Source organism: Linepithema humile, chromosome 1, assembly GCF_040581485.1.
Source record: "Linepithema humile isolate Giens D197 chromosome 1, Lhum_UNIL_v1.0, whole genome shotgun sequence".
In the NCBI taxonomy this organism is placed as follows: Eukaryota; Metazoa; Arthropoda; class Insecta; order Hymenoptera; family Formicidae; genus Linepithema; species Linepithema humile.
Window position 1 is genome coordinate 36,992,679 of NC_090128.1, and position 14,100 is coordinate 37,006,778.

Genomic DNA, 14,100 nt, shown 5'->3' on the forward strand with positions numbered 1-14,100 from the left:
TGTGTTCCAAACAACAGACGGAACGGTGTCGTGGCTATACTTCGGTGTATCGTAGCGTTTAAATACTGCTGGGCAACTCTCAAATACTTGTGCCATTCTTCTGGCTTCGGTGCCGCTAGTTTCGTCAGCAGCGGTATGAGCGTTCGATTTATGCGCTCCACCTGTCCATTTGCTCTCGGAACTCCCGTCGTCGTGAAAACATGCTGGATGCCTTCGTTTTTACAATACTCCTCGAATGCCCCTGACGTAAAGGCCGTGTCTCTATCCGAAATGATTCGCCGTGGATTTCTAAATATCGTTGCTTGTTTTCCAAGAGAGTTAAGCATCTCTGCCGTGGCTGTGGATTTGCAGGATAGAGTCGCAGGATAGAGTCGCATAGAGCCATGTGAATTTACAGAAACCATCTGTCACCACGAATATATATTTGTAACTTTTTCTCGTCGTTGCAAGCGGTCCTAAATGATCGATATGAAAGGTGTCGAGCGGGACCTCACCTTTGTCAATCGGGAAAAGAAAGCCCTCCTGCTTCCCTTGTTTTTTCTCAGCTAATATACAACTGATGCAATTGTGTACAATCCTTTCGACTCTCGGCTTTAGATTTTGAATATAATAATCTCGCCTGACAATTGTTTCCGTTTTGACGATTGAAAAATGCCCTTTGTCGTGAGCTCTTCTAATTATTTGCGAGCACATCGCCCTCGGAACTACAAGTCGAATATCGTCATCCACTTTTTTAAATAATAATCCTCCGCAAATAACGTACCCGTGTGTCTGTCCTTCTTTCGTTAATCGTATTATTCTCTCCGTATCAACGTCGTCGTGTTGCGCTTTTTTCAATCTCGCTATAAGTCCGTTGTCGCTTTTTTCTAAAAGTAAACAAACAAGCATTGGATTCCTACTTAACGCGTCAACATAAAGCATACTTCTGCCCGGGCGATGTTCGATTTCGTAATGAAACTTTTCTAACAAAAGCGCCCATCTAGATACGCGTATGCATAGATCTTTTTTCGACATCGTTTGAGTGAACGCGCGACAATCGGTGACAATCTTAAAATTTATGCCAAGCAGATATACTCGAAACCTTTTCAACGCCTTAATTATCGCAAGAACCTCGAACTCATAACTCGGATTTTCCTCCGCCGGGGTGGTTTTTCCGCTCACGTAATATATCGGATGCATCGCATGATCCTCACTATCACGTTGCAACAAAATACCGCACTACGGTCGCACCGTACCCGTACATCGAAGCATCGGTATGCAGCTCGGTTTCCGCACTTATCTTATATAAACTTAATACAGGCTTGTTTATCAATATCAACTTTAATTGCTCGAACGCGTTTTTTTCTTCTTTCTCAAATTTAAATATCGTAACCTTCAGCAAATTTGTCAACGGCTGCGCAATCATAAAGTAACCCGGTACGAATTTCCGGAAATATCCTGTCAAACCTAAGAACGACAGAACCTGCCGTATGCATGTAGGCATCGGGAATTTCCTTACAGTTTCGGTTTTGTGTTTCGACGGACGAATTTTACCGCTTTCGACAATATACCCTAAATACTCGACCTTCGTCCGCAAGAGATCGCACTTCTTCCAGTTGATTATCAAGCCATATTGACTAGCCACGTTTAACACGCGCTCTAATTTCTTTAACGTTGTCGCGAAATTGGTTGAGGGTACTATCAAATCGTCCATATAAACCAACACGTCTCCATCGCGAATAAGATCCCTGAACACGACATTCACGAATTTCTCGAAAACAGCGGGAGAATTGCAGAGTCCGAATGGTACTCTGAGGAATTCGTAATGCCCGTCAGGGACTACAAACGCGGTATACTTCACGCTGGATTCATCCATTTTCACGTGAAAAACCCCGTTCTTTAAGTCGAGCGTACTAAATACCTTCGCGTCCTGCAATGCATCGAGTTGATCTTCGATCAGCAGTAAGGGATATCGATCTTTAACGACTTTCTTATTAAGTAATCGATAATCGACGCATAGTCTACTCGTGCCGTCTTTCTTCTTTGCCAATACTACCGGACTTGCATAATCAGATACGGACGGTCGTACAATACCATTTTTTATCCATTCATCTATCTGCGCGTTTACTTCAGCTCGTTCGGCCGATCCTAATCTTCTTGGCCTAAGATAGATCGGTTCGTCGTTTTTCAATACAAGTTTCATTTCGACGTCTATCTCACGAGTCGGATTCGGCTTATAATCGTTTACTAGAGACTGTATAATTTGTTTGTGTTCGGCGCTACGTATGTGTGATACGTCTGCGACATTCACCTCTCGGTCAGAGATTACGTTTATTTGACAAATTTCTGCGAAATCACGCTCGTCGTTGGCATAGCCTGCCGGTTTTACAATAGTCTGCTTTCCGCACTCTAAATTTACATTAACGGTATCAAGAAAATCATTACCGATCAGTAATTTGTATCTCGTTAAATTATCAGCTACCACATAAATCGGAATTACATAACAATTTTCGTCGACTGTCAGTTTCGCGTGAAATCCCCCGTTCGTAACATTTTTCTCTGTGCCTATTCCCCGGAACGGCGTTGCCTCTAGCTTAAACCGTGGAGATCCTAATTTAACGTATTCGTCTTCGCGCATTATAGTAATATCGCTACCCGAATCTATAATTGCTTGCATCGCAACGTCATTAGCTAGTACATCCTTGAGTCGTTTTTGTCGATAAGGCTGGGTGATCGCGCAGCTGTTCTTTGTCGCGTTTTTATTCGGACATTTCGACGCTATATGCCCGTACTCGTTGCAGCCGAAACACTTGACACCTTTTTCTCTCGTCGGACAATACGCACTTAAATGATCTCTCGATCCGCAATTAAAGCTTCGTCGTTCCGTGTTCTTTTCTCTTTTTCGAGTCCTTCCCATCGCCTAACGCACTTTTCTCACCTACAGCACTCTTATCGCTTTTGTCGTTCTTCCCAGATAACAAAATGCCTGCACCATGATCTCACGGTGCGTGCACGCCATGCGGATTATTTCGCACGGCGTGACTTCATATCACTAGACAGATGCGTCCTCATTTGAGGATCATATGTCTCGCACGCGTGCGGGCTCACGCGTGCGAGTGAAATGTACCCCCATGCGTGCGAGCAAAATGAGTCTCAATTGTGAGTAATGAATAAGCGATTTATCTTTAATGAAATAATTTTTAATATTACAATTACTCTGGCAAGAAAGAAATTCTGTAAGACAATATACAAAGTGACCAAGATTTAAAATAATTTTGTACTAGACAAAATGCAATAGACGAATATAATTTACAAATGCAAATTACAAAATTAATTTATATACCGTATTTATTCATAGAAAGTTAGAATAAAGTTATTGTAAACAATATGTTTATATTAATTTTTTTCCAGCAGAGTAAGTATCAGAAACAAACGTTGCATGGAAGGATAACAGTACACATATAATTGTGCTACTTATTATTTGCGATAACGAAAATTTTGATATATGGATAAGGATTTTTTAATACATTGTTTACCAATAATTAACATGATGTTTGTGCAATTATATTATAAAAATTATTTGATAATTTTCAAAATGTACTTCATATATGTATTTCAAATGAATACTTCATATATATCTCTCCTTAACTTTCTTAATAATTTATGTATTAATTATTTTTTATGCTTTAGAATTGTCTCAATTGTTCATAGTTTATTATTAAGTAGATTTTCGATAGAAGTGGTATATTATTCATACAAAGCAAAGTTATATTATTATGAATTAAAATCAGTAAATTACTATTCTTTTTAATATCTATTATTTCCAAGAAAGGAATTTATATTGTACACATACATAAATTGACTTATCTTGTAACAAAAATGTATGATCGAAATTGTAATAGTAATAGGCGTATATATTATATGTATAGTGTGTATGAAGTGCTTATTTGCATACGTTTATTTGCAAGTATGAAATGTGTGACTGATCGTGACTCGTATAAATATCTAGAAGTTAGTCATGTGCGTATCTTTTTTAGAAATTATGAACTTTCTTTGGCAGAAAAGAATAGAATAGGTTGGAATTGAAAATATCACTCCGAGTGTCCCATTATACAAGGAAATGAAACGATTCCTTCTTGCCGTATTAAATCGATACACCAGGTTTCCATAGCACATCTACGTAGGACAACTGCTTATATCACGAAAATATACATTTTATTTCACATCATTCTGTGCAATCAATTTTCATCCTCCACAAATTTTGAGACAGGACACGCAATTATGCCCTGCGATGGAATACAGAAATAATTGCGGATAATACCGAAAAACCTCCATTTTCCTCAGCCCGAAGATGAATATCCGCTAAAGCCTGAAGACTCAATAGAACCACCTGGTCCTTGGGTTACAGGCAGAGTAACCCGTTCTCTAAAAAGTAAGACTACAGGTTTGAGACCTGCGGATATTTTTCTTCCAATGTCAACATTTCAAAACTTACACAAACACATTTTTATTACAAACATGTATATATTATTTCTTTTTCCATATACATTAATTATATATATTATGTACTTACATATATACTTACATATAAATGTATTTCATTACCGTTAATAAAGAAACAATATATTTTTGAGACATACAAAAGTTCCGTTCCGCATTTCTACGAGTCCGTTTCGTACTCCGTTTCAATGGATGAATAATTGGACGCGTCATAATCTGATTTGTCAGATTCATGTTCTTGTTTTTCTCTCTTTTTTTTTTCATTTTTTATTTTTTTTCGAAATCTTTGTTTTACAGAGCGTAAAACTTCTTGAACATCTGCCTTGAATACAGTTTTATTGTCGGGTCCACTGAAGAAGAGACATTTTTGAGCTGCCACTGAAAGAAGAAAATAAGTTAATAACAGCTGTATAATATGCAATAAAAATGATGACAGTTTCTATTAAAAAAAAAACGAACGTTGTCTGTATTTCACAAAGTTGTTCAAGATTAAACCAAAATGACCTCGTGATGGATCACTCAGTACTTAACAACATATGTATTTGAGTCACTGTATATATATTATATGTCAACAAAACTTCTTACTATATAAAATGTTCAGAATTTTTGTATCTTTGAACTTCTCCGTGCCTGACCCACCGGGCCATGTAAACTTACAGACTAATTCATCAGTCATTACTTCCTTCAAGGAGGAATGTATGAATTCTCGCAATTTTGTCCCTCCTAATACCCGTAAGTGATGATACTGAAATAAAGTAAAGATATATTATTATATTATCTTACAATTCTATACAGGTAATATTCAAGTAACTGATAAATCTCTATTTCAATACTGAAATAAAATGAAAACAAAATACTCACCAACTTCTTGCGCTCGTTATGTTTGATGTCGCTTTCCATTTCTTCAAATTCCTCAACTGTCTTGAGAGGAAAGCCTTCGAGCGGCTCGTAAAATGTTTTCGTAACATTTACTTCGCCTCTTATTTGTACCTCAGCCTGCATTTCTTTAATTTGCCTCATTAATTGTTCATGGCCAGCAATTATTGTCTTGCTTTGGTTTTCCAGATTCCTGCGAATGTATTAATATAAATATTATACATTAATATATATTTATATGTGGCATTTCATTTGAAATCGAAGATTTTGAGTCCCCCCTTTTTTATTTTCTTCATGATTATGTATGTAATAGTAATATATGAAATAGCGTTACTGAATTGTTTCCGATTTTTGAGTTCTTTTTTTTTGGGTTCTAGAAATTAAAAAAAATAGAAATTAAAACTTTATTAACATTGTTTAACTCGTAATACCTTTTCAAGTATTAAAGATAGGGAAAAAACACATATATATCCAAAATTGTTCAGAAAAAGATGTTTTTTAAGATTATTTATTTATGTTAAAGAACATTTTTTATTTATCTTTTTATTTATTTATCTTTATTTATTTTCTTTTTCATTTATTTATTTATTTATTTTTACTCACGTTAATTGATCGAGGATTTCTTGGTTTTTACACGTACATCTCATCTCTTCTCCTGCGGTGTCTCTCCGACTGGTCGGAGAAACAGGAGACGTTGCAATTATGGATTTTGTACATGCTACAAATTCTGGAGGCTCAAATGGTTGCGTCTCGCTATTAGAAGTGTCTACTTGCCTGAAAAGAAAAACAAAAATCATGAATAACGATATGTACTAAATGTAATCAATATATTCGTTAAGTATTTAATACTTCTAATTAATTATATAGTGGTTTATAAAGTAGAATTTTCAAATTTACTTTATACGTTGTAATATTGAATTCAAACAATTGGACAGAATTTGTAGTTAGGGAAACAATTATTTAATTCGCATTAACACTTATACACTTACGAATGTACGCAAGTGGGTGTTGGAGCATTTCTCATTTTTTCCGACGTACTCGGAATAGTGGCTTTCTCCGATGTATTAGCCAATTTTTGTTTGTTTTCGGTGTCGTTCCTTTCGTGCATTATCAGTCGAAGTCGATCAAATTCTGTTTTCATACATTTGCTACCTTGAGATTTTTTTTGTCTTTTCAAAGTTTCATCCGACGATGATGTTGTCATAAGCCGTTTTGGTAGTGTCACTAATCTACCGCTGCCTGAAATTTTAGAATATTTCTTCTTTTTTTGATATTTTTCTCCTTCATCCATTCTTCTTCGATTTCGATGAACTGCAAAATGAAAATAGGTTAGTAACTTTTATTAAAAAAGTAACTTTTATAAACAAAAGATTACATTTCAATATTTCCGTTTAAAGCAATATTGTGGTTTATGCGCGTATTAAAAATGTCAGTATTTATTTTTCAAAATTGTAATACAAAAAAATTTATGTATATTATATATTAAAATGACAAACGTTTACTTTAATATTGTTGCTGTACGTACTTTTTAATAATTAGCAGAAATATATAATTTTGTTGTCTTGTATTACTCTGATTCAATATTCAGGTGATACGAGGAGTGTAATAAGCGATGCACATATCCATTCGTTTTCCAGAATGCACTCTTCTTGGCCTTCTTGGGTACTCCATTTCGGCATTTTATACATCTTCCCCTTAACATCGATTAGATTGATTGCCTCGATTGCAACTGATAAATTGAAGCAATGGTAAACTCCAGCAAAATCTGACGTCACTCCAACATCATATACCATAACGTTTGTACAAAATTTTTTTACGACGAAGAAAGTATTTTCTTCCATTTGAACGATGTTCTGTATTATGCAGATCTGAAGGTTTTTTAGCAGACAGCAGTTGTCACGTTCGGCGGTTGAAAATGTAATTTTTTCAATTTGCAATTTATGAAATTGCCGGCAGTTTATGAAATTGCCGGCATTTATGAAATCGGGCGGGAATCTCTTGCACTAAAGGACCCTTTGCGTGACTTTTTGAGCCACGAACTTGGACACTGTCATCTAAGGGTGTAAGGATTACGTTGTTCAGTTCACTTATTCTGTTATAAAACTGTTGCAGTGTAAGGTGCGGTTTGCGAATATACTTCCGAAATTGAGGCATATTATTTTCGTAGTTGAAAGCTGAACGATTCCAGAGGCCCGAATTGTTTAACATCGCCTACTACATGTAGAAGGCTGTGTACATTATATGACAGAAATTGTTCTCCGTACAAATGTTCGCACATGTTAACATACGTTTCAACAGCTTCTTGGCAATATACGAAAGTATCATTATCGATATTTTCCAAACTTAGAAGACGCATTGTACAATGCAACAAAATGAAATGCTCATAATATTCATCGTCAAAAACATTTTGCAGCACAGTTGGAGCTGAGTAAAGTAAAAATTGCCTAAACTCAGTGGCTTTAAAATGATTAAGCATAGACAGCTTATTCGGGCGGCGATTGAATTCGGTCGGACAATATAAATTAAGTGACGTCATTCTCGAATCAAAAATGTCCAGTTTCCTTTTAGTCAGTTTTCGATGTCCGTACTTTCCATAAATGTGAGTATGTAACACTTTTTTAACGATTCCTAAGTACACGAGATGCATCGGTTCAAAAGGGACTTGTGTAACGAGTCCTAATACTGCGTCTAATGGACTTCGGCCCTTATGATGATCTTCATCAAGCATATTATGATATTCATCATCCGTTCTTGGCTGATAACGAATCCCTGGAAATACCATTGTTCCTCGAAAGGCTGTCGTTTCTTCGCAACGATAACCATGAATTTTACATTTTGAGCATGCATTTGATGAAGTGTGCCCGTAATGATTCAAAGCAAATGCCCTTGCGGGTGCATCGGCGATGAAACAGCGAATTTTCAATGGTAGCCGTCGATTGTGTACAAGGATACCACCTTCTACACGAATATCCACGATTTCTTGAATGAATTGTTCAAAAAAAGGAAACGGATTTGTTGGTTTTACATTTCCTTTAAACACACCCGCAATCACGGGTCTTTTATCTATTGAATTGAAAATTCTATATTGAATCGGCCAAAATTAAGCAGTGCCACTGTTGTGAATTCGGGCACCGTCGGTGCTGAAATCTATTTCAATAGTTTTTGGCCACAAGTCTTCACGAAGACTTTTTAATTTTCTTGCAAGCGTGCATTTCAATCCTAAATGCAGGTATTCTCCCTCACATATTTGTTGGATGTGTCTAGTAGCCACAACTGTGGGGGTTTGTAATAACGTTCTTGAATCTTTGGGCAGATAAGTTAGGTTGAAAGGAAACTCGCGTAATGTTTTAAGCAATAAATTTCCCTGCGTATGCTTTATATTTACTGCTAAAAATGCATTTTTTAATATCCTTTTTTTAAAATCATCGAAGTTTTGTAGTTTGTTGTCATTCTCATCTTCAGAAAAATTCGATGTATTATTGTATTGTTCGTTATCGTCTTCTATTTCTTCATTGTCTTCGCCCTCATACTCTTCTTCCTCTTTGTCTTCTTCTTCTTCAGTGCTTTCATCCTCTCCTTCTTCTTCAGTACCTTCACCGTTTTCTATTTCTCTACCAGAAATTTGTACGTTGTAACCTGCAGTTGATTGGTCCTCGTCATTTTGGAGATAGACTGCACGCGTAGATGTAGCAAGATGTGATGCCGAAATGTCTAATGATTCATTCTGTAATACATTAGCTGATGTAAAATTAGACCCATCGTGTGGTGAAGATTCGAAATTTCTTGGGCGACCTTGGATTTTCGATAACCGCCTTCGCTTGTGCCTCGAACTGAGGTTATCAAATCTTTTGAATTTCGCAGACATTCTCGTTAGTTTCGTCTGTTACAGAGGATTACAGCCATGAAAGTAATTTTGAGGAAATGTCACTTATTGTAACGAATGAAACAAACGCAGGCGAAAAATTAGTAAAAGTTAGCATAAATTGTGCAAAATAATTTACAATCAGGAGCAGCACTGCATGCGTATGCAAAATATAATAATCATATCAGCTCTAGAATTTTTTCATAAGATTGAATCCCTACTGATATCAACGTTTTATTCAAACAAATTACAATGAGTAAGATATATTTTATTTTGATTTTATTCCATATTAATTGTATCTTATTTTCACAAATATTAGAGTACATAATTATAAAAGCATATTTATAAATTTTTAAAATAGTTGGAAACTTTTAATTATATTTTAATATCATAGAGAGTAAATATTAATAATTATCAATAAATTTGATAGGAGCGTAAAGAGCCAACAGCCAGATATTCGTGCGAAGGTTATCGTGTATTAATTTATAACCATTGAACAATACATTAAAGAACAAGCGTTTCAGCCTGTCATCAAGCCTTTATCAATGTTATTACAAAATTCAATAAATACGCAACGCAAAAATTAAATACAAAAAACGAAGTAAAATTGACATAATAAACTGAAGAGTAGTTAAAACCACGTTAAACTGTAATAAAAAAGAGCCAAATGAGAAAATTCCCGTTACAAATTGAGCGCAAACAGAAAAAAACAGAAAAAAGAAACAATTTTTACATACTTGTGTTAAACATAGTAGAAAGCTCATCCACACAAGATGGAACGAGGTAGGAGAAAAAATTTAGAACCATATAATGTGATGGTTGAAACCTCAATGTACGTGATAGAATAACGATAAATTCAAGCGATGAAAGATTAATGAGAGGGCGGTGGAGAAGGGGGGGACGGAAAGAACAAGGAGTATGGAGGGGAGGGTATAAGTACCTAGGAGGGGAAGACAGGAATTAATATATGAAAAGAAAAACGATACAATTATAACGGGGGAAACAAATTAATAATGGGGAGATAAGAGTCAGGTAACCGTTCTGTGTCATTTTGATTGTTCAAGCCTGCACGTTGTCTTTTTATGAACACCATTTCGGATACCAATCTCTTTCCATAAGAAGGTTCTCCGTCCAGAATTCTCACATTGTCTCGGTCAAAATCGTGAGAAAAATCCAATTTATGTTTGGATATAACAGAGGGGGAACAGCTCTTTTTTATGTCATTCTTGTGTTCTTTAATTCTAGTATTAAGCTGTCTTTTTGTCTGACCCACGTAAGTTTTCTCACAATCTCGACATGATATCATGTAAACAACCTGACAATGTGAAAATTTATTTAAACTGTCTTTCCCCGTCCGTATGAATTGTGTTAGATTGTTAGGAATTGAACATGATAAATTTAAATTGAAGCTTCTGGCTATGGAGTTAAAATCTTTATAAACCGAAGGAATGTAAGGAATGGTAAAAAAAGTCTTGAAGTCATTATTGTCATAAATATTGTTTGAACAATTACTAATTAAATTAAAGTCACTAGATTTTTTATGAATTAAAAACTTAAGCCTATTATGTATAGTCGAAAAAATTTTTTTACCATTTCTTACATTCCTTCGGTTTATAAAGATTTTAACTCCATAGCCAGAAGCTTCAATTTAAAATTATCATGTTCAATTCCTAACAATCTAACACAATTCATACGGACGGGGAAAGACAGTTTAAATAAATTTTCACATTGTCAGGTTGTTTACATGATATCATGTCGAGATTGTGAGAAAACTTACGTGGGTCAGACAAAAAGACAGCTTAATACTAGAATTAAAGAACACAAGAATGACATAAAAAAGAGCTGTTCCCCCTCTGTTATATCCAAACATAAATTGGATTTTTCTCACGATTTTGACCGAGACAATGTGAGAATTCTGGACGGAGAACCTTCTTATGGAAAGAGATTGGTATCCGAAATGGTGTTCATAAAAAGACAACGTGCAGGCTTGAACAATCAAAATGACACAGAACGGTTACCTGACTCTTATCTCCCCATTATTAATTTGTTTCCCCCGTTATAATTGTATCGTTTTTCTTTTCATATATTAATTCCTGTCTTCCCCTCCTAGGTACTTATACCCTCCCCTCCATACTCCTTGTTCTTTCCGTCCCCCCCTTCTCCACCGCCCTCTCATTAATCTTTCATCGCTTGAATTTATCGTTATTCTATCACGTACATTGAGGTTTCAACCATCACATTATATGGTTCTAAGTTTTTTCTCCTACCTCGTTCCATCTTGTGTGGATGAGCTTTCTACTATGTTTAACACAAGTATGTAAAAATTGTTTCTTTTTTCTGTTTTTTTCTGTTTGCGCTCAATTTGTAACGGGAATTTTCTCATTTGGCTCTTTTTTATTACAGTTTAACGTGGTTTTAACTACTCTTCAGTTTATTATGTCAATTTTACTTCGTTTTTTATATTTAATTTTTGCGTTGCGTATTTATTGAATTTTGTAATAACATTGATAAAGGCTTGATGACAGGCTGAAACGCTTGTTCTTTAATGTATTGTTCAATGGTTATAAATTAATACACGATAACCTTCGCACGAATATCTGGCTGTTGGCTCTTTACGCTCCTATCAAATTTATTGATTTTAACAATCATCAGAGCCTGATACATCTATAATTATTAATAATTATACTAAAAATTTAAACTTTTATTTCAGTGTTCGATTTATGATTAAAGAATAATAGAGGATTCAGCATGATTAATTAAATAAAATTGTTTTTAAACCAACAGATGTATAGATAACAATTTCGTAACGTACAAATATGTAAGTGTACATTAGACATTTTATAGAAATATTACATTTTCAGAAATAATATTTGTTTGCATGAGATTTTTCCGACAAATTTCCATTTATTTCCCATATGTAAAGAAACACACACACATATGTCACATATGTAAAGAAATGGAATTTTTTTTGTATCACATATGGAAATTTCTGCACGTGCACAACAAAACAGACAAAAAGATAAAATTCGCAGAGTTAGAAAAATAGCATTAAATATATTTACAACAAAGAAATAGATGGATATAATCAAATTCTTAAAAACTTACCACGCGGAGATTGAATTGACCACTTTAAGATCGGTTAAGTTTCCAAGTTTCCAGCGTTTCTTGCCCTTTTAGAAAGTCAATCACCTCGAGTTTTAGGAACAAAACATGGACACACGATGACACGTGCGCTTGATCGGGACGCGGGTCTTCGGCAGAATCGAAATCTTCAAATGTCGATTGTAAAAGGGATTAGAGAAAAGTACGCGCACCGGCCGACAATGCGACAACGAAGAATCTCGAAAACCTGCGTCGTGTTCGACAAAAGAAACGAAGAATCACAAAAATAAGCTATGTCGTGCAGAGACGTTGTATCACCAATGATGCAAATTGGAACCTAGAGCTCCTTGCATCACACATCACAGTAAGGTGAAGTGCCCCCTACAATGAGATCACAGGCCAATCAACCGCCGAACACGACATGGACGCGTGACGTAGCGATTCCCGCTTGACGCGTGGCCGCATAATGAGACAGTGCTAGGATGCAAAGAGTTCCAGTTTGCATTACTGAATGTAGAATGAATGCTCCGAACAAAATAGAATAAAATTTTAGTAATAGTGAAATTTACCTTGCCGCTCAAAAAAGGTTAAATACATGATATGAATTTGTAAATGAATAAAAAATTAATAATAGATATTTAATAAATGTTAATAAACGTTTTTTAAATGGGTTTAAAAATAAAATAATAAGTGGAAAATGAATATAATAAATATTTAATAAATAATAAATAAACGTTAAATAAATATTATTTTGCTAATAAAAAATAAACATTACATAAATATGAAATAAATATTAAATAAATGTTTTTTTACATTTATTTACAAATTATAAATAATTGAAAAATAAAATGTAAAATACATATTTTTAAAATATATTTAATAAACGTTTTTCTACAACAAATTTTGCCAATGAAAAATAAACGTTTAAAAACGTTAAAAAAATCTTACGTGTTGATTAGAAATAAATTTACGCAATAGTAGGAGCCAAGTTTTAAAAAAAGAAATAATTTATTAACAAATTCGGCGGAGATCATTACATTATCACAGCGTGATGCTTTTATGCACGCACGGCATGATCATCACACCGTGAGGGTAAAGTGAACTCTCACGAAGTGTTATCTGGATGCCCCTATCACACGTGATTCTAAAGTGCTAGCGTTTACGCTTGCATGTATGCTTCCATCACGTCGTGAAGGCAACATGATGGCGATTTTGCACGCATGATGTGATTATCACGCGTGAGGGCAATGTGAACTCTCACGAATTGTTATCTGGGTTAGGCTTCTTACTGTCATTGTTCTTCGAGTTCATCGCTGTCATTGGATATTAATAGGATATGTGGAGGTGGAATAGAAAATCACAGAATTTGCCACAATAAAATGCAAGAGACAATGTATATTTATAAAACGAGCGCTACACAGGTCGGTGTCTAATAATAATGTGTTCAGTAAGCGATCGAGAAAATTCCATCCAATAGCGAATAGCGCCTAATCATAAGAATGAAGAACTGACTTAAGCGCCATCCATCCCAACAGATATCTTCTGTTTTTTAGCGATATCTCTTCAAAAGCTTGCAAAATTCTATCTTTCGTCGTAAATCTTTGTACCCGCGCCAAGTCGCGCAAGTTTGGATCTGGGATGCCGTCGACTATGTACCCCAGGATCTCATCGTTTGGAATGGCAATATGATTCGCCATTATTGTTTTCTCGTACACATAATCGTAGAACGTTTCGTCTTTCCTCCAGTTCCGTTCTTTGAAGCGTCGTCTCATTGCTATCTT

At 35.2% G+C, this 14,100-nt stretch overlaps 1 protein-coding gene and 1 long non-coding RNA gene across 5 annotated transcripts; one reads left to right on the forward strand and one right to left on the reverse strand.

Annotated features, from left to right (window-relative positions):
• Positions 1-4,172: 4,172 nt before the first annotated feature.
• Positions 4,173-12,743, reverse strand: LOC136996932 (uncharacterized). Of its 4 annotated transcripts, XR_010887818.1 has the most exons (8): positions 12,323-12,737; positions 6,881-9,079; positions 6,345-6,666; positions 5,959-6,129; positions 5,341-5,548; positions 5,065-5,224; positions 4,565-4,857; positions 4,173-4,404 (listed from the first exon to the last, which is right to left on the reverse strand). XR_010887818.1 is itself a non-coding variant. In XM_067347023.1 (7 exons), exons 3-7 carry the CDS (start codon positions 6,644-6,646, stop codon positions 4,640-4,642), a joined length of 987 nt encoding a protein of 328 aa, XP_067203124.1. In that variant the 5' UTR covers positions 6,647-6,666; positions 6,881-9,079; positions 12,323-12,743; the 3' UTR covers positions 4,484-4,639. The 4 variants fall into 4 exon arrangements, 3 of the variants coding, with proteins under 3 accessions (XP_067203124.1, XP_067203122.1, XP_067203123.1); XM_067347023.1 differs by lacking the exon at positions 4,173-4,404 and having other exon boundaries at positions 4,484-4,857; positions 5,137-5,224; positions 12,323-12,743; XM_067347021.1 differs by lacking the exon at positions 4,173-4,404 and having other exon boundaries at positions 4,484-4,857.
• LOC136996995 (uncharacterized) lies at positions 9,230-13,088 on the forward strand. Its single transcript, XR_010887822.1, has 2 exons — positions 9,230-11,530; positions 11,621-13,088. It is a non-coding gene; the product is annotated as an uncharacterized lncRNA (long non-coding RNA).
• Positions 13,089-14,100: the final 1,012 nt, after the last annotated feature.